Genomic DNA, 26,750 nt, shown 5'->3' with positions numbered 1-26,750 from the left:
TGATGTGAACAAGCATCGCTTGAAACAATTCTGCAGGGGATGCTGGGACGACACATTTAGGGCTGAAACGATTACTCAAGTTACTCGAGTAACTCGATTACAAAAAATGTTCGAGGCAAATGATTTGCCTCGAGGCTTTGTTTAATTCATATTATTTACGATGGCGCAATGGCGGCGAATCAACAGGCCAGCCGTAAAATGCCTCTCCGCATGGTAACTGTATGAAAGACACTGTTGATAGTGAGGTTGCCTAGCAACGCTATGCTGTAGTGACAAGTTTAGTACATTGTAGTGGACCATACTATGGTCCTATAACGTTTCGAGTGCTCATCATTGTTAGACATGTATGTGAGGCATTGTGTGCGTACCTTATGAACGTAAGGGTTTTCATAAAGTTACTACTGTGATAATCGTGTATTTGGGCTTCATGCGAGTACACATTGCTATTAAGAGCGATTAGCATGCCAAGCGGAGATTTAGTTATGATTCTTATGTTGAGTCGACGTTATAAGGATGGGTTCATCCTGTTCAGATTTGGACTGGATGAGATATGAATGAGATCCATGTTGCTTAGTGTAATGTCCACTTTTATATGTATTTAGTTATATTAGTTGTGTAAGGGATACATAAAGAGGAAGTTAAGAATGTAAACAAACCAAGCATGGACGCCATTGCACGCAAATTCACGTTTCTTCTGTCTATTTAATCTGTCGTGTTTATCCGTCAGAAAGCAGTGACATGATCATTAAACGTTTATAACTTGATTGCAATGGGTTTTGGTAACTTTGATTACGTTTTGGATGTTTTGATAACTGAATACGATCGCTGCATCTGCGCAATGCTACTCGGTCGGAAACGTTTGCATGGCTGCTTTTTTTTTTTTTTTTTTTAAACGTACGATCACATGCATCGTCATGTAATGGAAATTGATGATTGCACATTAAAGGGAAATAAAGAATACTGCTTTGGTAATCGTGGGTGTTTTAACAGACTAGAACCAAATACATTCACAGGTCACCATGCTGAGCCTCTAATGTAACGTAAAAGTTGACGCTAGTGGATATATGATTGCTAACTAATATGGACACTAGCGCTAGTTGGAACGTACATTATTTGTGAATGTTTTTAGCCTATGTTATGAGTTGGTAATGATGACTAGTAGGCATCATGTAAAGTAGCAAGTAAGCAAGCAATTCACCAAGAAATCATGTCATGCACTCTTCATTTCTCCCTATCGCAAGTGTGGTCACACACATACACCCAACTGTTGAGCTTTGAACCTGGTTGCAGGACGCACTATTGGTATTGTTGTTTAAAAACGCAAAAGTACTTTTTATCCGATTACTCGATTAATCGATGGAATACTCGGTAGAATTCCAAAAATATTCGATAGTTGCAGCCCTAGACACATTAATCACAGAACTGCAATTAGAACAGAAAAAACAAGACCCACCCTCATTCACAAAACTATTGGCATTGTTACGCACTAAAGAAAACAAGACTGATTCTAAAGCCACACGAATGAAACAACATCTAGGCGGTGTCAAGCAACATGCTGCTGTTAAGTCCCAGATATCATACTCTTGCAAAGAAGATGATGTTAGCCAGCTTAGTTCAGTAACTGCTAAACTGACTAAACAAGTTGCAGAACTTGCCACACTAGCTGGCGAGCCAGCTTGCCACTCTAGCTGGCGAAAAGCATACATATCCAGAGCAAGCCACAAAAAGAGAAGAATGACACTAAAGCTGAAGCCGAATCCAAATTTAAAGTCACAAACAAGCAGCACACTGTCAAGCCTAGACCATGGTACTGCTTTAAATGCGGCGAAGATGGACATATAGCAACATCTTGCAATGATGACCCCAATCCTACATTAGTGGCTGACAAGAGGAAACAGTTGCAGAAGAGGCAGCGTGAATGGGAGTCTCAGAATGTTTCCAGCGATTTAAACTGAAACAAGTCTCTGTTGCGGGACGAACAGGGGCTACTTTTAGAAGACAACGTTCCAAATGCCAAATTCGAATGCAACAAGATAACTCAAGATTCACATCACAAGCCACAACAATACCCAAGGGGTTGGTCGGCACAAAGTGCACTGCCGATATCAGAATAGCTGGAGAAAAATGCACCTGTCTACTAGATACGGGATCACAGGTCACCACTATCCCTGAAACCTATTATGACCAACATTTATCAGAACAACCCATTCATTCGTTGAACAATCTTTTGAACGTTGAGGGAGCTAATGGACAAGCCGTCCCTTATCTAGGAAACATAGAGGTCACCATTGCGTTTCCCAAGAACTTTGTTGGAGTAGACATCAAAGTCCCAACTTTAGCCTTGACCATTCCAGAACTTCCATCCAACTCACAAGCTGATATACTAATTGGCATGAACACATTAGATGCACTGTACAAAGACTGCTCTGAAATGCAAAATGTCCCGTATACTCTCCATCAGTCTGGCTACAGAGATGTTTTGAAAATATTGCAAATACGTCAGAAACAATTCACAGAGGGAAACATTGGACTTGCAAGACTACCTGACAAGAACCCCAAAACAATCCCAGCTGGACAGAGTCTGGTCTTGTGTGCGTCAGTCACTGTCAAAGAGCTTCACACTGACAAATGGGCCATTCTTGAACATCCAACATCTCCTTTGCCAGGGGGATTGATCGTGAGGACATGCATAGTGACTACTGAAAACAAAAAACCCTTTCACTTACCTGTAATGATAACCAATACAGCAGACCATGATATCACCATCCCCCCTAGATGCATTATTGCTGAGTTGAACGCAATCCAGTCTGTGATTTCCAAAGAACCATCTCTTACGGCCTCCAGTAATGTCGATAGCAAGGCCGTTAGGCCAGAATTCAATTTTGGAGACTCTCCGATTACTCCTGACTGGAAGGAGAGATTGACTCAAAAGCTGCAGAACATGAGTAGTGTATTCTCTCAGCATCACATAGACTTTGGATGCACTGACAAAGTTAAACACAGAATCAATTTGACTGATGAGACACCATTTAAACATCGATGTCGACCTGTACACCCTGAAGATCGAGAAGGTGTTCGAAAGCATATCCAAGAATTATTAGACACCGAAGTCATCAGAGAATCTGAATCTCCTTTCTCATCTCCAATTGTTGTAGTACAAAAAAAGAACAGAGACATTCGACTGTGTATAGACTATCGCAAATTAAATCTAAGAACAGTAGTGAAAGATGCTTATGCTCCTCCGAATATTGAGGACACCTTCATGGCATTGAGTGGTTCGAAATGGTTCTCCGTGCTCGACCTGAAATCAGGTGACTAACTTGAAAGAACTCAGGTCCTTCCTTGGATTCATTGGCTATTATAGACGATTCATTAAGGATTTTTCACGCAAAGTAAAGCCTCTGAATGAATTGACATCCAGCTACCCTATAGAGTCAATACAGATGCTAGTACTACTGGTTTAGGGGCCGCCCTTTATCAAGAGCAAGATGGGCACCTGAGAGTCGTAGCCTATGCAAGTAGGGGTCTCTCTCGTAGTGAATCAAGATACCCTGCCCATAAACTAGAGTTCTTAGCCCTTAAATGGGCAGTTACTGAGAAATTTCAAGACTATCTATATGGAAGCTCCTTTACAGTAGTCACTGACAGCAATCCACTAACATACGTGCTGTCCACAGCCAGATTAGATGCAACCAGTTACAGGTGGCTAGCTGCTTTATCCACCTATAACTTCAAGCTGCTGTACAGAGCTGGAAAGCAGAACAATGATGCCGATGGGCTGTCAAGACGGCCACATGGAGAGCTCTTTGATGATCTCACATCCCAGAAAGAACGTGAGCGGATATGGAAGTTCAGTGAAAGTCACCTGTGTGGTGAAGATGTCGTGAGAGCTATCTGTGAAAGCCGCCTTGTCCAGATGACAGCACCTGCTAACGCATTTGTCGGGTCTCTGACTACAGACATAAACGCCATACCCGACAGTTACGTGGATGAGGAACAGTGTGGAGGACTACCCGTTGTGTCACATCTGTCGAACTCTGACCTTGTGAAATTCCAAGAGACCGACCCCTGCATCCGAGAAGGGTGCAAGGGGTTTTGATAAAGTTACTTCTGTGATAATCGTGTATTTGAGCTTCATGCGAGTACACATTGCTATAAAGTGCGATTAGCATGCTAAGCGGAGATTTAGTTATGATTCTTATGTTGAGTCGACATTATAAGGATGGGTTCATCCTGTTCAGATTTCGACTGAATGAGATATGAATGAGATCCATGCTGCCTAGTGTAATGTACACTTTTATATGTATTTAGTTATATTCGTTATGTTATTGTTATCGTGAAGCAATAACTCCTGTTAATGTGATTCAGTGCAGTGCTGATAAGTCCGTATTCTCATTGCAGACAACACACACATACTGTACGATCACAGGCATCGTCATGTAATGGAAATTGATGAATGCACATTAAAGGGAGATAAAGAATACTGCTTTGGTAATCGTGGGTGTTTTAACAGACTAGAACCAGCAAATACATTCACAGGTCACTCTTAAATGTAACGTAAAAGTTGACGCTAGCGGATATATGATTGCTAACTAATATGGACACTAGCGCTTGTACGTACATTATTTGTGATTATTTTTAGTATAGCCTATGTTATGAGTTTATAGTGATGACTAGGCATCGTGTTAAGTAGCAAGTAAGCAAACAATTCTCCAAGATCTCATGTCATGCACTCTTCATTTCTCCCTATCGCAAGTGTGGTCACACATATACATACAGCTGTTGTGCTTTCAACCTCGTTGCGGGATACACTATTGGTATTGTTGTTTAAAACGCAAAAGTACTTTTTATCCGATTACTCGATTAATCGATGGAATACTCGGTAGAATACTCGATTCCAAAACTAACTCGATAGTTGCAGCCCTAACGGTCACAACTTTATAAACTTACAAGAAGTTACCGTTTTGATGACATAAGTATTGAGAAGAATCAGTTCAATGATATTTTGGCGTTTAATTATTTTATACAAGTTTATTGAAAGTGTACAGTTTAAGTTTTAATTTATGATTGATGTTGTGCTAACGGATCGCTAACGTGTAGCCTAGCCAGCTAGCTACAGCAAAGGAGATCAGGATCTGCTGGATGTTTCTTCAAGTATTTTTGGTTTGAATACCGTACCTTGATCGAGACGAGGATTGTCCTTTTGGAGTAATCATCACTGGATTTTGACTGACTAACTGACTGACTAAATACCCAAACTGGAACGACAACTGGATGGCGAGCTTCCCACCGAACTAGACACAAGTGACAGTTTGTTAGCTTTGTAGCTGAAGACCAACGGAAACCCATAAGACTTTACATGTTTTTAATTTAAGAAGAAACCCAATGAACTCTGATACTTTGAACATTGAACATATTGATTGGATATTTGAATGTATTAATTGTAAATGAAATTATTTATTTATGCTTAATGCTAGTTACTGTAAATGTATAGCCTGTATAATTGTGTAAGGTTATGTGAATTAAGGTTAAGAAGTAAGGTTAAGATTTGCGTGATAATTTAAATGAGATAACACGTATTTATTAGATAAATAAAATAAGAATATAATATATGATTATTCTAGCTCATTAAATTATTTATTTATGTATTCATTATTAACTATTTATTAAATGCTATACATAATTTATATTAAAAGATAACTACATTTAACTATTGTAAAGATTATAAAATAGAGATAAGTAAGAAGCAAATAGATTATAAAATATAGATAAATAAGAAGCACATAGATTATAAAATAGAGGTAAATAAGAAGCAAATAGGTTAAAATAGAGTTAAATAAGAACAAATAGGAATTAATAAAGAGTTTGAGGTTGATTTAAGGTTCTGATATTGAGTTATTTTGATGAATGTTTTTATTTTACATTTTCTAAATGTTGACAGATTTGAGCCTTGTATACAGTATGTGTAAATAATAATTTGTCACTAAAATCTGATAATTATAAAACCCTGTTGTGGTGATTTGACTGGGCACCTGAAAAGAACAAAGAATCTTCTGATGGCCTAGATCCCAGATAGTAAGTAAAGTGTTTCAACTATATTGTATGACCACAAGTGTTAAAAATAACTCTATGAGTCAGCGGGATAAGGAACACCAGGGAGTTGGTCTCCCTCTCCTGGCCTGTTTTGGAATTAACGGAAATATTTGACGCAAATTACAGGAAAGTAAATTCAAACGAGCGAATTACAATGTAAGATCCCCTATCCCTCGATCCCCGATCTTCCTGTATGGATATTTCGCTATAAAGGGTGCTGAAGCAAACCTGTTAAGTGACTGCTAATGCCACCCTTTTCGAGTGAGCATCCATTTCTACGTGCCATGTCCTATTCTATGCCTATTCCCAGAATCTGGATTTAGATTTCAGGGAAAATAAGCGAAACCCTGGCTGTTCTGTTAGGGTAGATGACGTGTCTCGTATCCTCACATCACCATGGTAACCGACCCTTGGACAGTTTTGGAAGCCCTGGTACCTTGCACACCCCTGCGTCGTTGTTCCCACCCCTGTCCATTCAGGACTGCCGGGGGCGTTCCTTTTAGATGGCTAGTTCCAGCTGCGTCACTGTTATCTGTCATGCCATAATGTCATGTCACAGACTAACATTTGTGTAGGCTACCTAGGTTAGAAGACAGAAACAACATGAATCTCTGAACTGCGTCATGCAAAATTTCTATTTGACTAACTGAATGACTGAATGTGCAAATGAAAGTTTTTTTTTAAGTGCGCAACGCAAGTGTGAGAAAATAAGTCCAACAAAAACCCTGGTAGAAGGAAACAGAGGAAAAGAAATTTCCGGAATACCGCCAGCGACCTGGTAGGCTACTGAGGATAAAGGCTGTTTGAGGACATCCCTGAAGTTTTGATCGACTGTAACTAGGTGAGTGGCAGCAATTTTTTAATTGATGAAGGTGAAGACACCCTTCACCTTCGATGTCAGGTGACTCTGGACCGGTTTAGACCCAGACCATATCCGCTCCAGAGCCTTTAGCAGAAAGGGCGCTGGACTTGTATTCATAGATCTCAGAAAGGTAGCGACACGTACTGTGACACATTCCCTTTGTTTGAACAGACATATGTATAACACATACATCTACGTGAGTAGATATATATATATTTATGTATACAGTATAAATATATTATCAGTTGAAAAACAAAGTGAACAACGTAACTTAAAAAGCTAAACTCCAAAGGGGTATTAAGTTGTTAGTCACTGCTTATTTCCATAACAGACCGCGTGTCTTGAGGGCGAAGATGGGGTTAATGCCAAGTCATAAGCCTAATACACTTGTGATTCTGCAACTAATGGATGTTTCATGGGTGCATCGTTGACGTTTTGCAACAGTGACACCAGGCAGGATGAATATGCAAATCACAGCTGTAAGCTATATAACTACATGCCACACATACATCTACTCACGCACGCACGTGCTCGGACACAGTGACTCATTAGTTAACATTTTAACTATATAACATTTATTTTTGTGTAGGTCACCTAATTGTGATATCAGTCTTATAAATGAATGCATTATAAGCAGCTTTATTAGTGAAGAGTTCCCAAGTGTGAAGTAAAGGTGACAACGTAGTACATATTGTCACTTTTTAGAGACTTTATAATGCTGTGGTAGTTGGGTGATGCAAGAGTCTTTGCAATCTTTGGTGGAATTGATGCAAAATAGCTCCTGGCAATGTTTAACCATCAATACTAAACAGTTACAGCCAGCTATGATTATTACAAACAGAGGATGTTTAGGACTTATAATATAGAATATAATTTTGAATATTACCAACCAACTTTGGTTTCATTTATAAAAGTATATGCTTTAATATTTTGAATGATTTGAAAGTTGTTTTGATTGTGCATTCATTCTCCCCTCTAGACCTTATGGTATTTGCTGTCTCATGTATTTCATGAGTAGGCATGTCCTCATGACTTGTAAATGAATAATGGTTTATCCATAATGTTCCGTTGTTTTTCATCATAATTGGTATTAAACCAAATCATTCTGATATCAAAGCCATAAGCTCATTGCGTGACGAGTCATGTGCTGTTTGGCACTGAAGCTAGGCAAAGATAGGCTACGTACATTTTTTTTAGGCTAATCATGACTTTGTTTGGTGCTGAGAGGAAATGTTTTCTGTTTTACAGTGGGGGCTGTTTTCCGCTGTCCAAACACCATCCCCAGTGTAGCCTGGTCACTGTAATCTGACTGCCCCTCCAAAGAATTTCTTTCGTAGTCTGTCTAATTCCTGACGTTTCCATGGAGATCATTGAATTCTTGATTCCTCTGTGTCCTAAAGACGGAATCTGATGGCTCTTGTCATTGGGTTATTTTTGTTAATGCACAGTGACAGCCTACTGATCTGTATGTGTGTGTGTATGTGTGATTATATACGTTGGTGGGTATATGTAAGTCTATGTTTTGTTAATCTGTATGTGTGTGTGTGTGTGTGTGTGTGTGACTTCCTAGCTTACCCTTCTTAAGATCCATGTAAATATTTATTTCCAGGGTGGAGTCTTGTGATCCGACTCGGGGCACTGAAGTCAGCTGGCATCTCTCCCATCCCCCACCCTCTCTTTCATTCTGTCTGTTTTTCTCTTTCCTCTGTTTTATCTTCAAAGAGCAAAAGAAAATATAATTTTAACCATGTCTTCGTCTCAGGCTGTTGCGTTCTCTCTCTCTCTCTCTCTCTCTCTCTCTCTCTCTCTCTACCTCTCTCTCTCTCTTTCTCTCCGCCATGAAATGTTTGTGTGGAATTAAAATAATCAGCACTGAATCATTGTTTGCAGACCATTGACTTCCCTTTGTTAAGACTTAAATGAGGTCACCTCGCGCAAAAATAAATGCTTCTTTGTTCCTGCTGAACCTATTACCTATTTTGTTTTCACCACCCTCCTAATTTTAATTCTTACGTATTTCAATTCAGTGTCCATTTAATTTGCTCTACTGTTATGACTTTGCAGTGTACAATACTGCAAAGCAGTCAAACGTACATACAGTATGTATTAAACAAATATTTGTAATATGCTAATTTGTGGGAATGTCTCTCTCTTTTCTTTCTTTCAGGTGATGGAGGAGGAGGCGTCTCGGAGGTGGCAAGAGGGGGGTTCTCTACCCTGGTATGTAGCAGGTTCCCAGCTGCTGGGCGTGGCCAGTGTGGTGATAACAGGTGTGTGGATGGGCCACTACCGTGGAGGTTACGCCTGGGATGGCTCCTCCCAAGAGTTTAACGTGCACCCTCTCTGCATGGTGCTGGGCATGATCTTCCTCTACGGAGACGGTAAGTGCTGTCAGCTGCCTACGCACACACTACTCAGTAAACACACAGGGCGAGTCTGAGGGGTTAGTCAGGGCTTCTTCTTATGCATGCACATAAACACACATACACAAACACACACACACACACACACAGCAACACACTTTTTGTAATGATGGATGCTTCCTGATTTGAGGTCTTACTGTTACATGACAGAAGTAGCAGGCAGTGTCTAAGGCTGGCTGAGTTGGCTGGTGATGTGTGTGTGTGTGTGTGTGTGTGTGTGTGTGTGTGTGTGTGTGTGTGTGTGTGTGTGTGTGTGTGTGTTGGGGTGGGGGCTGGTCAGGCTGCCTGCTCCTGACCTCTGCTGATCAGCCACGTCCTCAGCCCTCAGGGGCTTCTCCTCCACACGTAAGCATCTCTGTCTGTCTCCCTGACGTACACACACTAGGGTTGGGCGATGTGGCCAAGAAATAGAAATCTCAGTTTTGTTCAGTGTTATGGATGTTTCATGATTTTAATTGTTTTATTTTGTCCAAATGAACTGTCCAAGTCAAAACATAATAATAACTAGAATGCGTTTCGTGAACGAACAGCGAGAGTGTGCTTGCTCTGTGTCAGTGAAGCACAGGTGCAAGCTAGTTTTAATGACCCCATTATGATGTCATAATCCACAGAGTTCTGCCATGCAAGTCTATGGGGAAAAAAGAAAAGGAGGAATAAAAAAGGAGTGGCAAGGAGTACCGCCAAGAAAAGTCATAAGAGGTTGCACCGGATCGGGCCGGACGTTTCGGTGTTTGAACGGCGTCTGTACCTCGAACGGGCGAGGAGTAGTTAGCGTTACAAAAAACGGGGAGAATAAAGAAAACTTGACAACAACAATACTGTGCTTCCCTTCGGGCAAGCACACTAATAATTTATCACATTTATATAGCGCTTTTAAAAGTTCTGAAAGACGCTCAAAATAAAAAAAGATAAAAAAGAAAAGAAAAGTGTGGTGTTCCAGACACACAGAAGATTGACAATGTTATTTTATCAAGTTTAATGTGATTGGTACTGAATAGGTGGGGGTCCTCTATTGGTTGTTGTTGTTATAGGTATAAGCTCTTTTAGTGCTCCGCTCTGCTTTAGATAACTATACTGTAGTTACAGTGTTAATAATAAATAACACTCCCGTTTTCTATTGTAAACAATAGAAACAAATGTTGAAATGTATACATTAATGCTGATCTACTTATAGTGTAGGACTAGTTGTCATTTGTCAAAGTTTAATGTTAATGTCTGGCGCTCGTTTGTGTAGTTTCAGTGTAGCTTCGAGGCGCTGATATTTTTATTTGGAATGCAGTAGGGATTTTAAACTCTTGGGGTCAGCACTACAAAGTGCTCCTTTAAGCATTTTTTTCATTGTAATAATTCGATAAATCGCCCAACCCTGACACACACACACACACACACACAGAAACAGTCACTTTTTGTGTGTCACACACACACACACACACACACACACACTGTCACAAACAAAGACACACACATGCATACGCACACGTTGATAATCAACCTTTTCCCTGAAACACACATACACATTTGTCTATTGATACCCATCAAATGACCTAAGTCTTGCACTTTCATGCACACACACATGCACAGGAAGTCTCCACTAATGCTTTTACACAGCACAAATTTGATTTGCATCCGGCCCTTTGTGTATTCACACACACACACACACAAACACACACACAAACACACACACGTATCACTAGGAGCCCTTTTGTTGACATTTTCTTGTGACTAAAGAGGGTGTGTTTCGCCCAGCTGATAAGAGTTTTGGCTTGATTTCTTTCCTCTATCCAACACGCACATAAAGGTGTAGTCCTTCATTTAAATCCATTACACTTTAACAAATTCAGCAAAAAGTAATTCATGTTTCTCTAGCTGTCCATCCCATGTCCTCAAAAAATAGCAGTGTTCCTGCACAGTCCTGGCTTTGTAAATGTGTAACTAACAGAGTGGCTCAGCTGGAGCCATACGCTATTCCAGCCAATCAACAATGATGGGTCTATTTGACTGGCTGTTGATCTCAACTATCAACAATCTTGCACCTTTAACGTTCACATGCTTTTCTCTAGAACTTTCATCTAAGCCTTCAGATTGCATTGAGTTAATGAAATAAAATGCTCTAGACTCGATTTACTGTCTGATTCCATTGTAGCCCGGCAGAGATGAATGGCTAAATCTGGCTTCTATGATGCGCTCCTGTTCTTGATAGGCAGCAGTGGCGTGTTCCCTCTCAATCTGGTGAGAAGCTGGAGGCGTTCAAACAGAAGCGATTCTCATTGTTTTTCTAATCTCCTCAGCTGTCTGCGTTAGATTCAATATCCTGCCACGACAACTCAATTAGGAAATTCTGTCTGAAAGGCTACTGGGTCATTAGTGGGTAATCTGCCTTTATTGCACGGGGGCAGAGACGGCCCAAGGCGTTTGACCTCAACCTCAAAAGGCCAGGTAGACAGCGGAGGTGTGAGTCACCAATAACACTCTCCCAGATCCTTTCCAACAGGTCCGGCTCACGCCCGGGTCAGATCCGGTCCAGAGTTACCTGCTGTCTGGGTTCTGTGTGACGGAACACTGCTGTCTCTTCTTCCGGCATGCAGATGGAAGCCATAAAGCAAGATGGCTGATTGCTGAGTGACCTTTTCTGATTGGCCGCGTGGTGTTTGTGATGTAGTATTATTGCCTGAGGGGCCTAAACAAGCCTCTGTTCTTTGCTGTATCCATGACAACAAAGGAAGATATCTCTCTGGGCTATGTGTCATAGCTCTAATTCTGAAGAAATGTTTGTAAAGGGAGATGGTGAAACCTTTTTTAATTATGCCAAAGCCTGAGAGTTAACAACTGAGAGTTAACAACACTGAGCTCCCTAACATCAGTGAAGTGTTTTCATAGAATCTAAGCGAAGTTTAGTTTTTCTATTTCAAAAGATTGTTCTGTGTCCATCCTCAGCTATTATGGTGTTCCGTGCATTTCGGAATGAGGCCAAACGCAGTGTGAAGATTCTTCATGCTGTGCTACACTTGTTGGTGCTTCTCATAAGCATCATTGGTAAGATCAATCTCTTTCTCCGTCTTCCTCTGTGTCGCTGTGTGTGTGTGTGTGTAACGTTTGGTTGGCACACGTTTTAGATAAAAGGCAGGTAAGCTATGATATCACTCCAAAATGTAGTTATTGAGGAAGGTAAATATTTCATCAGAGATTTGTTTGAATTAATTCAGTGTTAAAATATGACAGTTAAAACTAGTGCTGTAATTGCCTCTCAGGGATGGTGGCCGTGTTCCAGTACCATGACGCTATGCACATCCCCCACATGTACTCTCTCCACTCCTGGTGTGGAATGCTCACTTTTGTCTTATTTATTGCACAGGTAAACCCATTCCCAATCTCTCTCTGTCCCTCACACATACACATGTATCATTATCATTCCTTTTCTCCCTACACACGTTTAATTTCTTGACTTCTCTCCCTTGTTATTACAATAGTTCTATTGAAGTTGGACCAAACTTGTGTTATAAAACACACTTTAAAAACAGGGTTGTATTGTACTGGTATTAATATATGAGGTTTTATCTACCTCAATCCTCTGATTAAAAATACCTTACTTCTGTTATTTACCTCAACAACTGTCAGAGTTGTTGGAACAGTGACTCCCTACAGTGCTAATCCAATATGGCTACCAGAACTCCAAAGTGCCAAAGTGTTTGGGTGATTTTAGGCACTTCAGCGGTACTGAATAGGTTTAAAATGTGCCCGATGTGAGTATTGTTGTCTTTATGCATCTGTGCTTCCTTGCTCCAGTGGCTCCTTGGATTTAGCTTCTTCCTGTTTCCGGGGGCAACGGCGTGGCTGCGGAGCGTCTATCTACCTCTGCACGTGTTCTTCGGCCTGACGCTGTTCGGACTTGCCGTCGCCACCTGCCTGCTGGGCATCACAGAGAAGCTGCTCTTCGCCATCTCGTGAGTCCAGCTCACCACTGCCCCCTTCGTGGATGCTCAGTCTCTCCATGCTCCCTTTCTCTCAGTTTTCCTGTCTTCTTCTCCGTAATCCCCATCTCTGTGTCTCTTTCATGTTAAGTTCTCTACCTAACTGTCTTTTCAGTCTGAAATATTCCCTATGATAAATTGATTCTTTGCTTGTCCAGAAGAGTCATTTTATAGTTCTACGCTAAACACTTCCAAATTAGTCTCAGGAAACCTACAACCAAACAATACCATACTCAATCTGGAAATAAGTCTTCCATATATGTTGACTACATGTGAAATGTTTATGAACTTAACCTGAGCCTCACATCTTTGTTCCCAACAGAGAAACCTACTCACAGTTCGCTCCGGAGGGCGTCCTGGCCAACACCCTGGGCATAATGCTGCTATCATTCGGAGTGCTTGTAGGGTACGTGGTGACCCGCGACGAATTCAAGCGGCCCCCTCACCCCGAAGAGGAGGCGCTGTCTGTGCACTTCAAGACCCTTACAGAGGGGGGCTCTGTTTCTCCTTGATTGGTCCCTTTCCATAATGTTTTAAAGGGGGGTGGGGTGGGTAAAAGTGGTTTTGGAGAATAGATAACCACTAACTGCACAGTGAATTCCACAGTGTTTATTTAGAGATGAGAAGACAATCTGACTTTCCATTATTACTGCTAGAGGGTGCTAAACGCATTTATAATAATGCTGTTATCGTCATGGCCCACAGTGTTGTCTGCCTTTAAGTGAGTTTCCTCTGTGGGTGACCATGTGATTTACAGCCCTCCCTTCCATGAAAAGGAAATCAGTGTTTTGTTAAGGTACCTGGACATCATCCAGGGGGTGGAAGAGGGAGAGGTTCAGACTAATCTGGGGATTGTTGATCACATTACATCCTAATACTAATCTCCTAAAAAGCATAACGTATCCAGAGAGCAGCTGACATTGGGGCAGATTTGGCCCTGTTCTGGCTCAGATTTGGGTCGTATGTGTTTCAGAGGCAGCCACTGTATGAGTATTAGTTACTCCAGAGTCAGCCACTGTATATGAGTATTAATTACTCCAGAGTCAGCCACTGTATATGACTATCATTTACTCCAGTCAGCCACTGTATGAGTATTAGTTACTCCAGTCAGCCACTGTATATGAGTATTAGTTACTCCAGAGTCAGCCACTGTATATGACTATCATTAACTCCAGTCAGCCACTGTATGAGTATTAGTTACTCCAGTCAGCCACTGTATGAGTATTAATTACTCCAGAGTCAGCCACTGTATATGAGTATCATTTACTCCAGAGTCAGCCACTGTATGAGTATTAGTTACTCCAGTCAGCCACTGTATATGAGTATTAGTTACTCCAGAGTCAGCCACTGTATATGACTATCATTAACTCCAGTCAGCCACTGTATGAGTATTAGTTACTCCAGTCAGCCACTGTATGAGTATTAATTACTCCAGAGTCAGCCACTGTATATGAGTATCATTTACTCCAGAGTCAGCCACTGTATGAGTATTAGTTACTCCAGTCAGCCACTGTATATGAGTATTAGTTACTCCAGAGTCAGCCACTGTATTAGTTACTTCATTGGGGGTTCAATACTTCTCTTGCTTCTTCAATAAGGATACACTGTGGGCATCACTGTGCAGGAATAATGTGTTGGTTTACTCTTCCGGGCAACCAGTTGTCATGTAAGTGAAAGACACAAAACTGGTCTAGGATCTGTAGCTTTTGTAGCTTCTCCCCGCATACCAGAACAGTCCTTAAATCGCTGGTTCTCTCCCTATGGCATGATTGGCCTCTAGACCAGCAACGCTTAACACTAAATATTTCTGTTGCACCAGAATGGCATGTGCCTTTATAAAATCCAAAGTGCCAATTAATATAACAGTTGCCAAACCAGACCAGAAATGTTTTTTTTTTTTCACGATCAAAATACTTAACATTCCGTCCTACAGTGTTCGTCTGGTTAAACTGGTTAGTTTTACTTAAACAAACTTTAACCTTAAAGCCTAACGTTTAGAGAAGTGCCAACTCTATGGTGTCGTTTTGAGCAAAAAAATAAGTTATAAAGTAGAAATGAGAGAACAGTGTAATGATTTAATAATAATATTAGCATACGTTTGAGGAATGTACTGTATATCTTGCAAGTAACAGAACAGTATGACTGACCCAGTAGCTTTGGCACTGGTCAAGTGTTTCTGCATTTGTCTTTGAAGCCAAAAGCCTGTGACTTGAATAATATTATTTGTTTTAAAATGTGCAAAGGCCAGAGGCATTTATTGCTCTCTAGTTTCTATCGACGTGTGGAAGGGAGACTTGACCCAGCTTTCGGCAATGCGTGTATCTTAACTGCCTTTACAGAACATGGAACATTCTGGATGTTTTAAGAGATTACAGTGATCTGTCAGCCAGTCGGTTCCAAAATATTTTTGTGTTGAAAATGTCCTGTACTCTCCAGCCTTCTAAATACACATCTCATCTGTCATTTATTTCAAATTAGTGTAAATCTTTCGGGATGAATTTTTTTTGGCCTTAGTGTGTCCAGTTCTTTTTATCTGCAGAACTCGGAAAAGAACCAACCAACTAACAGTGTCTATGTGCATTAATGTTCATGTTTACAGTACTCTTTGACACTTGTCTATGAAGTAAGCGAGGCTTGTGACCAGAATGAATGTTGCAAATTCACTCCTAACATTAGTGTTGTATGTAATTGTGTAATGATTTAAGTGTAGAATGAAGACCAAACAATAATCAAACTCATAGGCAACCAAATGTCTCACAGTCCATCTTTGTTTTCCCCCTTGTTTTCTTCCAAGTGGTAGCCATTTTTAAATAAGTACAATATTTCCTCATACATACAGCCGATTGTACAGTTTACAGTCGCTTAATGGGGTTAAAAACAAAGCATTCTCCTTTGTCACGGTCCTCCTTGGCAAAAGGTCACAACTCACATTTACACACAATTTACAGAAACCCGGCCCTTAGCAAGCACTGAAAGATGAAAACAATAAAACCAAAACAAGTACAAAAAAGAATAAAGGAACAACCCCTGTAAAGCCTCATCTCCTCCCCGCAGTGGAAAATAAAAGTATGCACGCACACACACACACACACACACACACACACACACACACACACACACACGCACACGTACGCACACACTCCATTGCAAACACTCACCAACCAATGGTCTTTGCTTGAATGTGTGTGTGAATCAGCAGAGAGCATGCGTTCTTTAGTGGGATCTTTATGTACAGTCATTTACACTGAACCTATATATTTATACATATAAAAAACAAAATTGGCTGAAAATACTTCCTGCAACTCATACTACTTCCTGCTTTGACCTCTGACATCACACAGATACTCCCTGTCATTTCCTGTCTCTGGGGTTGGTTCTGGGGTGATGGTTGTCCAATATTCCAATATGGAGGTCCATTATTAATTCTTTCGTATTAACATATTAACCAGTGAGGGTTCCGAGACTAAGGATGTGTCAGTTAATACGACCAAAGCCTGTAGCTTTTCTTCAAACTGCGGTTTTGATATTTGAACAACACATAAAACCATACATGAACTCTACCTTATAAAACCCTGTTCCTTTGCAGCAAGGGTGCTTAAACTAAATGAAAAACCTTGCACACGCACATCTATAGACCTTTCTTGAACCTTAACGTTAGACTAATGAATAAGTGACACTTACGACCTCTGTAAGCGTTTTGTTTTCAGGGGATAAAGAGACACATCCGATCTGTGACCTTCAGTGACACTGGGTCTCGTTTAAGAGAGGACTCAGAGGTGTCAGGCGCAACTCAAAGCTGAGGCATCACTAGCTGCCAGTTAACTCTCACACAGCCAAACACACCCTCCCATACAGAGTTCAACTTCATGCCTTCACATCTCTTAAGACTAAGTCTGCACGGTCCACACTGATGAATCTGGTGATATTGTGCCATTTCTCTATGCGTGTAGCAAATTACCTCCAATTACGGCACGGCAGCAGTACCCTTTAGTTTCCTGTTCAGCGTTACAGTTAGTCACATGGAGCGAGGCACAGATTAAGCTGATTCTGAAGCAGAGCCTGTTATTGTTTGGCCACAGTTCATGTGCTCCTGAGAAGTGGGGCAACAGAGAAGCAGAACCAATCCCCTTTTCTTTCCCAACCTAACTGCATATCGACCCTTTTGGGCAACACTTACAAACAAACAGAAGGTAAACAATTTACAATCAAGTAGAGAGAAAAGAAAATTAAGTATATATATTTATATTTATATATATATATAATTATTTTACAAACATAACTTAAAATGATAAATATTACTTTTCGCTTTTGCTATGTACAGATTAACCTGGCGTCAGACTTTTTCATTTTTCATCAAAGCCATTTTTATAGAAGGGGCAAAGCAATGTTTGTTGCTCCAAGTGTATCTCTGCAAGGCTGGGAGAGTTCAAGATGAGATTCATCAACCCCACACGAGTACACTGAGATGGGAAGATATCGATGGCCATCTTCTTTCTCCTGGTACTGGTGACAGAGGTTCAGCTGATCTTCCATAAGTAGATTTAACGTTCTGCAGTACTTGAGCTCATGTGGGTACTCTCGTGGAACCACAAACCTCGTTCTAGGCGGCGAAAGAACTCCACTGGACCTCTAAAACAGCTCTCTTACTTAGTCTTGAGTTAATAATCAGCGTTGACACCTTGAAGAAAAAAACAGCACTCGGATGTGTCATTTTAAGACTTGCTGCTGTTTATACTGTAGTATATTCATATTTCTGTAAGGCCACACTATAAACAGTCAGTATTAAAATTGGATATTTATCCCAGCTCTGTTTTTCCTTTCGAATGATGCTTAGTACTGTGCACCAGAGGCTCCATTCAGCTGAAGAGTTCAGCCCACCTTTGCCTGTATATTCAGCACTAAACTGACATAAGATTGATTGAGATGAGACATGTGGCTTGGTGATGTTCTATGCCAGTCTGAGGGTAGATGGTTGGACGGCTCACCCGGCTGTTCTGAGAGCTCATTGGTGGGACGGTATGGAGTGTCTCCGGCCTCCTGCCGCCTACACGTTGGACTCCACAAATGGTCTCTTTGGCTTGATGGGGGAGGTGGGGCCTTGCCTGTCGTTGCGGCTCATCTGACGGTACTCGCTGTCCTGGTAGGCCTGCGCCACAGGTAGAGTCCGTGCCACCTTCACGTCTGGGTAGGTGGGCGCTTGGCTGACGCGGCCCATGGCGTCGGCCGAGCGCTCGCGTACCGAGCTGGGCGCCGCATAGTAGTCCTCCTCCATCAGGTGTCCGTTGTGGGCGTTGTTGGTGCGGTTGTAGTAGGCAATGTGGCTGTAGCCCATGTTGCTAGGCGATGTGGCGGGGCTGCTGATGACTGTGTCCAGCGACGACACGGCCCAGGCCCGGGAGGAAGGCGAGGAGGAGGAAGAGGAGGGTTGATGTGGTGGCGGTGGCTGCTGGAGGTACTGCTGCGTGCGCGCTGTCTTGTCGCTGATGCCCATGAAGGGCGTGGCGCGGGACCGCAGGGCCTCGCCCGGGTATGTGCCCCCCATGACGCGCATGTCCAGCGGCCCTTGTGGGGGTGACACGGGTGACAGCTCGTCGCAGTAGCCGCCCTCGTAGGACAGCTGGAGTGGGATCTCCATCTGCTGGGCCGAAGGCCTGAAGCCAGGGCCTAAATTTACAGCCGAGCCCCCACCCAGGCTGCTGGTGGAGGGGGAAAAGCGCAGGCCCACACTCTGGGAGTGGATGAGCGGCCGGGGGGTGGGTGCGTGTGGCTTGGGCTCAGTGCTGGTGGCGCTGACAGGCCTGCGGAGCGCATGCGGGTTCTCGGGTGAACCCAGCTGGGCCTGCCGCTCCAGATCATGGGGTGACACCGGGTAGTAGGCTGCCGACTGGCTGCGGCTGATCTGGGGCGTCTGGCTGTAGCGCAGCCCCCCCGCCACAGGCCTCTGGTATGCAGAGGAGGGCCTCTGCATGGGGGCCTGCTGTGATGGGGGCAGTGGGGGCTCATCCTCCATGAGCCCGGGGTCCATGCTGATGGCGCGCTGGTACAGCATGCCGGCACTCAGGCTGCCCTGCACCTGGAGCGACCCGACGCCTCCGTACCCGCTCTCGACCAGCTCTTCCACATCACCAGGGCAACGGGCGCTCATGGAGTGCGCCATCTGGCTGTAGACGCTGCTGCCCAGCACGGCGCTGGAGTGCACGGCGGCACTGGGCTGGTTAGTGCGCACGATCTGGGCCTTGGCCGGCTGCAGCCACTGGCCCTGCTGTGGGGGCACCTGCACCTGCGTGGGCAGCTGGAAGGAGCGCTGACCTGGCATCTTGGACAGAGGTGACTTGGGTCGACCCGGGTGGTGGTGGTGGTGCGGCTGCAGCGGCACATCCTGCTGGTAGCGCCCGGTGGCCGCGGAGGCAGACTGCGGGCGGTAGAGAGCCACGCCCTCGGAGGTGGGGCTGGCGCGGTACTGCGGGCCGCGGCGCAGGGGCGAGGGCGGCGGGCTGAAGTGGTAGGAGCCGCTAGGCGGCGGGGGGGTCTGGTGGGCTGGAGAGGTGTGGGGCGGGCTGGGCCGGAAGTGGGAGCTCTGGTGGGTGGGTGAGAGCGAGGGAGAGGGGGATGACTGGTAGCCCTGGCGTGTGGGAGACGACATGGAGGGCGGGCTGGGGCGGAGCTCAAAGGCCTGGCCCATGGAGGGGCCCCCGCTCAGGTAGGGCGAGTCGCGGTGACTAGGCGACGGGGGCATGTTATGGATGACGGGAACCCCTGAGGTACTAAAGCGGGACCCAGGCACCATGCCGCCCCCTAGTGGCAGGCCCTCCATGTCACGCTCCAGGTAGTCCTCGTCCTCCTCGAACAGGTCCTGCACGGGCTCCATGTCGGAGAGGCGGGGCTCCAGGGGGGCGGGGTGCATGATGGGCGGTTCCTGGTCGTGGGGTGGGGACGGGGGCGGTTCCAGCTCCTGCTGCTCGGTGACCTGGTGATACTCCTCCTCCACGCGCTGCAGCAGGCGCTGGATCTCACGGTTGTTGGGGCACAGACGCATGGCTTCATTCAGGTCCTCCAGGGCTGCGTGGAACTGCCTGTAAGACAGAGATGGACAGAAAGAGAGGGAGAGAGAGTGGGAGCGGGAGGGAGAGAGGAGGGGAGGCAGAAAGCGGAAGACAGAGAAAAGGGGAGAAGGCAGAGAAAGAGAGAGCGAGAGGCAGAAGAACAGTGATGGATGGCACATACATAAAGAAGAGTAGAAGAGAAGATGGTAAGAAGGGAGAAAGAAGAGGAAGGAGAAAATAGACAAGTTAAGTACATGACTGCATTACAAGACCACGTCACTGATCAGGGATCAAGAAAGAAAAAGCAAGCAGAGAACTTTCAAGGAATCTCTCAACCATCCCTAGCCACCAAGAACTACTTCACTTCAGGTCAAGTGTTTTTGCATAGAGTATCTTTTCCTGTCAGTTTTGAGCTTACAAAACTCATAACTGAAAAGAAAAACAACGACACCAGTGGCCATATGTCTTGAATATTGAGTCTTTGCATCTGCTGAGGAATCTGGTCAGGAACTGAAGATGTATGGAGAAACACAAAGCAAAATAAGGTAGAAGGAACTAAACATGAACAGAGAGTGAGGTTTATGGGTGGTGAGGCCGAACGAACCTACTAACCCCTAATACTTGGCCAGGCCCACTACAGTAGAGCTTAAGCCTTTCACCCTTCTGTTCAAGAAGCTTCCTACTGAGATACACGCTAACACCAAATTCAATGATAGCACATAACTAAAAGAAAGATCTATAAGAAGACCTTGAATAGATCAGAAGCCAAACCAAAGATGGCTGCAGCGACTGACCGACACAGGGATCAAAACAAATAAACTAACAAACAAACAAAAAAAATTAAAATGATGAGAGGCCCTGCCTTCGGCCCTTGTCTGTCCGTCTCTATGGTTACCTGCTGCTGCGCTTGGCGCGGGCTCGTGCGTAAAAGGCCTCGTACGATTTGGGTTTCAACTCTAGAGCCTTGGTGGCAAACTCCTCAGCCATCCCAAAGTCCTGCAAGCAACAACAGGGCCAACAGTCATTCACAGGAGCCTTACAGTGCAGCCCAGGACACACACACACACACACACACACACATACAGGTGATGAAACATGTCATGAACAAAAAATGACAATGTGGAATGTCAGGAGGTAAACAAACACTCATAAACTCACTCACACACACAGACACACGGCCACACAGCCACACACAGAAACATGAAGGTACGAGAAGAAACAATAATGAATAATGACAGTAAATGAGAGGACAAGGATCTTTCATCAATTAAGAACAAGTCATGGAACAATGGTAGAATACAAAGTCACACACAAGTGAAATGACTTCCATATGTATTGCTTGAGTGAGCAAACACAATATATACTGACATGCTGCATGTATGATCACGTGGTCACATGTCCACACAGAACATGCACATACCTGACATATATATAAATGCACAGAAAGACAGCCACACACTTACATACACACTTACTTGAAGACACACAACATGTATATACATACATGACATACTGTATACATATGCACAGACAGAAACACACACACACACACGCACACGCAAAGGTGAAGGACACACAGATGCCCTCTCGACAGTGTAAGTCTGAGCCTGTCAACAAGCTAAGCCCCTGACAACAGCTCCAATAAACAGCCTTAGCCTTGCCATAGTAACCAAGGAAAACAAACAAAAACGAACCAAAGACAAAACAGAAAAAGGTATGAAAACACGCTTAATGAAAAACAGTATGATGAACAAAAACCTAAAGCAAATAAACACATGAAAGATGTTTCTCCAGCTGTTCTAAAGGACACGGCCACATCAGTTGTCCTTTATTTACACCAGGTGACCTCAGCAGGATCACCACGACAACTAACGCAGTTAGGCTTGATGATGTATGTGGACTGAAGATTATTTTACCAGTCTCTAGCTGTTTTTTGTGTGACCATTATTCACATCGCTTAACCGGGTTACGAGGAAGCTGTGTTTGGAGTACAAGACACAAACAGACACATTTCTTCAACCTTTCTGCCTTTTAAATTCCTGTGTGAGTGTCTTGATTTTGGGGAGGGACAGTGTGTAGACAGAGTTAACGCTTGATCCTCTGACAACATTTATAGATGGTTCCTCTGTGAATCCTCCAAACAGAAGAAGTGGCACGACAGAGGGAGAGGACAGAGGGGAAAAACAGAGAGAGAGAAAGGGAGAGGGAGAACAGGAAGTGACTGAAAAAGTGAAGCGAAGAGAATGCAAACGCACGTTCATTTTCCTGCGACAGCGGGAGAGGTTGAGAAGCAGGGATACTTTGAGCTCGCGGAAGGTCTTCAGGTCCTCACTGAAACCCTCTCGAGGAAACTTCTTCAGCGCGTACTGATAGCGCTGGGCAGCCTCCTTCACCTTCCCCTTCTGTGGTGGGAGGACATACATGCACGAACAAATAATCAAACATACAAGCACAAACTATTTAAGCAAAACCCCAAGATCGGCACCCTATGAAGCCGTTGGATTTGGCAAGAATCGTACTATTTTGTCACTTAAATATTACACAAATATACATTTAATTCTGATTTTATGTATTACTTGGAAAAACAAAACATAGTGTTATGCATTGAACAGCTTTGAACATGGCTGACCTTGTAGAAACCATCTCCCTCCTCCATCAATTTGCTAAGGAGCACAATCATAATGTCCGGCTTCGAGGTGGCCATCGCCCATGTCGCTGGACCTGCAGCCAAACAAGGTGCATGATGGGTAAGAAACAAAATGAAACAGGAGCCACACAATATAGCTCCTCCCATGGATGAACTGGGAAGGAGCAGAAACTCCACCCGCATTCTCTGTGACATCACAAAAGGGGTGAAGCTCTGATTGGTTGTCGGGACTAAGCAGGGAGGGCAAGAAGAAAGTAAAGATCAGGATAGCTGAAAACAGCAGCCTGCATACCACCCAGTTCTCTGTTTTGATTCTTCTGAAAGTATCCAAATATTCAAACCTGCTGTTAGTTACCATTCTACCAACATGAATGACAGACTGGTACTCAAGCTAGAGTATGAACCCAAAATGCCTCTCAAGGTTTTTTCACTGGGTTAGCAAGGAACCGGGCTGAATAAGGCTAGCAGCAGGGAGGGGAGGATATTGGAGGGCTGAATAGAGTTACTGAATTTAGGATGTATGGAAGGTAGCAGCCTACAACAGTTAGTGCTAGGATTGCTTTGGGTGGTTAAAATAATGTTTTAAGTGCAGACCTGTGGTCAGTTTTGACTTTGTGGATTGCCCACACTTTAGCATCAGACTGAATTTTGAGCCTTTTGGGTTTCCGTATTTAAGGCTGAATGGGTAGATGGCGACTGATCCAAGCCCATGCACTTAATGAAAGACCTGTTGTTAGGAGTCAGCGGCACAGCAGGTTTTCTAGTGAGACCACAGAAACAGCTGGCCATTCCACTGCCATGCAGACAGACAGCAATACATGCAGTTCTGGCTTTTCACCACCAGGGGGCATGCATGGGTCACAGGATGGATATGGCAAGACCAAGTCCAGAAATCACCTCCTTTACACAGCATCAGCATCAGACACACTAAACCCTTGACAAATCCCTCTGGAAGCTTGAAGGATGCAGTGTGTAGGATGCAGTGCTTAGTGCGTGATTTGGGATGCAGCCTCCGAAAGCATTCCCACAGGTTTAGGAGTGGCCTGGGGGACATGCGAAATGAATGAGCGTTTACTGAGCAGGCATGAATGAGTGGCACCCAAGCAAGCTGTAGAAATCTCATCCACACGCACCACAGTCAAATTACAGACTCTCCCTCACTCTCCTCCATTTAAAGAGTGGCTGAGTCACGTAGGCCAGAATGTGCTCACACACAAACAGGAGAAGTCCAGAGAGGGAACAGGACGACATAGAACACAATTGGGTAGGGGAGGGGGCTCGGGGTTGGGGTGTGTTTACAGGTACACACAGACACAGAGACTGGGTTTACCTCGCGCTCGACTGGGGAGGGTCTGACATCCTGGTTACGGAGGGTAGCGGAATGTGAGTGGGGTGAGAGGTCAGAGGTGATGGATGGAAGGGTGTGAGTCGTGTTAAATATGGGGATGACATGGACAGAGAGCCCCAACCCATTCGCCCCCAAAACAAAAAACATCCCAGAATCATCAGAAGAGAGTGATAGTGACAGATAGATAGATGTATAGACGGATAGATAGATAGATAGATAGATAGATAGATAGACAGTTAATGTGACAAAGAGAATGAAATGGTGGGGATGGGAAAAGAGCACAAAAAGCAGCCGTGAGAACAGAGGAGCAGGACAGGAAAAGACAGAGACAGAGAAAAAGACAGAAAGAGAGAGAGGAAGGGGAAAGAAAGAAGAGAAAGAAAGACAGGCAAGCTAAAAACAACAGAGGCAATGCTTGTGTGAAAGCAAGCAAGCAGCAGCAGCACCAGCAGCTTTAGCATCAGTGCTAAAAGCTAGCGCTACAGCTAGTCAACAGATTGATAGGAGCTTTAGCATCAGTGCTAAGAGCTACAGCTTGGCCATAGATCGTTAGGAGCTTTAGCATCAGTGCTAAAAGCTAGCGCTACAGCTTGTCAACAGATTGATAGGAGCTTTAGCATCAGTGCTAAGAGCTACAGCTTGGCCATAGATCGTTAGGAGCTTTAGCATCAGTGCTAAAAGCTAGCGCTACAGCTTGTCAACAGCTCGATAGGAGCTTTAGCATCAGTGCTAAGAGCCAGCACTAAAACCTGTAGTGCTTCATCTCATCACCTGATTGTTAGTGGGAACAGGGGATAGTTAAGACAAAATGGGAAGGAGGGTCTGGACAGCATGGCTTTGTGATGGGAGGGTTATTCTTAATGGGTAACACAAGGTTGACACCGTGGTAGCTAGACTTTCCTAAACAGCCCAATTATTTTGTTTGAGTCAACTGTAAGCACTGTAATTTCAAGATACCTGGAAATATCCCCTCTACCTGAAGGTCTGTAACTGCCATTAACCAGGGCCAGTGTACTGCTGTTTTCTCACCTAATAGGGTATTTTGTTTCGATCCAAATGAATCAACCATGTACCATTTTAATATCAATCATTATTTAGAAAAAAAGCACCTCAGGTCACAGCAGAAATTCTCCTTACTTCCTCCCTCTCTCGCCAAATCCTTTTTTTCTCCCTCTCATTGTCTTCGTCTTATCCTCTCTCTCACCCTTTGCTGCCAGCACCAACCCTTTCATACCTATTTTGGCACCCTTCTTCAGTAAGGCAACCACCACTGAGGTGTTCCTGCAGCCCACGGCCCGGTCCAGAGGCCTCATGCCACTGTGGTCTACATGCTCAATCATCGCCCCATGATCCACCAGGAACTGCACCTGAGAGAGAGAGCGAGAGAGTGACCATTAGATACTCCTATTACAGTTAACGTTAATCAGCACCACAGCAACTTGCTGCTTTAGGTGGTTTTATTATATGATTGTCACTCAGCCTTATTCACCGCACCGGTAGGCATTTTAGACATTACATTTTTTTTACTGCTGCTAATATACATATTTGCCAATACGTTTCCAGCAGTGTCAGTAGCACAACAGCCACCTATTTCCCCTTGGCTGTACTTACCACCTCTGAGTCTCCGTAGAAGGCGGCCAGGTCCAGCGGGGTTCGACCGCTCTTGTCTGCGTGGGCGGTGGTCGCACCTTTCTCCACCAGGGCACGGACCAATGGAAGGTGGCCTTTCAGACACGCCCAGCTCAGAGCTGTAAGCCCCTCCTTGTCCATTAGAGCCAGAGAAGCACCTGCAGAGAGAGAGCCCAGAGGTCAGGGCGCCATGGCAACCACAAACAATCAAATGCCTGGGATGTTGAATTTGTTTTATTGTTGATATGTTATTATCATTATTATTATCACTGCATTGTCTCAATAGAGACAGCAGTGTACAGTCTCACAGATATCATAAAAAGCAGTAATACTGAAACAAGAGGTCATGTGACGTGTGCGGTGCCCACCCTGTGCCAGCAGGTACTCAGCGGTGCCCAGGTGTCCCTCGGAGGCAGCCATCATGAGAGGAGTGCGGCCCTGCTTGTCGGCCATGTTGACATCGGCCCCGTGGTTCAACAGCAGGTCAACTATCTGCAGCAGCAGCAGGGAGACAGATAGTGGTCACAACACACACCAACACACATTCATACACACTAACTTACATTAAAAACATGCTACACACTAACATGCCCTGATGCGTAAACACGCACACACACATTTATATACAGTAAATAATTGCACCTGTTGCACCTTCAACTGTAATGTAACGTTATTATCGTGATTCGGAACTAATCCTCGAATCCTAAGTAATAAGTGCATATACAGTGGGGAAAATA

At 44.0% G+C, this 26,750-nt stretch overlaps 2 protein-coding genes across 2 annotated transcripts in view; one reads left to right on the top strand and one right to left on the bottom strand.

The window, feature by feature from the left end:
* Positions 1-9,125: 9,125 nt before the first annotated feature.
* On the top strand, positions 9,126-13,858 carry cyb561 (cytochrome b561; the record flags this gene model as incomplete). The annotated part of the gene is made up of 5 exons (XM_080857275.1): positions 9,126-9,336; positions 12,313-12,411; positions 12,627-12,730; positions 13,162-13,319; positions 13,669-13,858. 5 exons carry the CDS (start codon positions 9,126-9,128, stop codon positions 13,856-13,858), a joined length of 762 nt encoding a protein of 253 aa, XP_080713401.1.
* Positions 13,859-18,255: 4,397 nt separating this feature from the next.
* The window catches only part of tanc2a (tetratricopeptide repeat, ankyrin repeat and coiled-coil containing 2a), a gene marked incomplete at its 5' end in the record, with an annotated part of 90,980 nt that continues 82,485 nt past the window's right edge, over positions 18,256-26,750 (bottom strand). The window contains 8 exons of the mRNA XM_080856620.1: positions 18,256-20,419; positions 21,285-21,385; positions 22,645-22,791; positions 23,019-23,110; positions 24,367-24,396; positions 25,619-25,751; positions 25,996-26,171; positions 26,382-26,505. Of these exons, the coding sequence (XP_080712746.1) occupies positions 18,391-20,419; positions 21,285-21,385; positions 22,645-22,791; positions 23,019-23,110; positions 24,367-24,396; positions 25,619-25,751; positions 25,996-26,171; positions 26,382-26,505 (2,832 nt within the window). The 3' untranslated portion in view covers positions 18,256-18,390. The remainder of the gene's footprint in view (positions 20,420-21,284; positions 21,386-22,644; positions 22,792-23,018; positions 23,111-24,366; positions 24,397-25,618; positions 25,752-25,995; positions 26,172-26,381; positions 26,506-26,750) is intronic.

The sequence above is a fragment of the Sprattus sprattus genome, assembly GCF_963457725.1.
Source record: "Sprattus sprattus genome assembly, chromosome: 18".
Lineage (NCBI taxonomy): Eukaryota > Metazoa > Chordata > Actinopteri > Clupeiformes > Clupeidae > Sprattus > Sprattus sprattus.
This window is presented reverse-complemented; position numbering and strand designations above follow the sequence as displayed.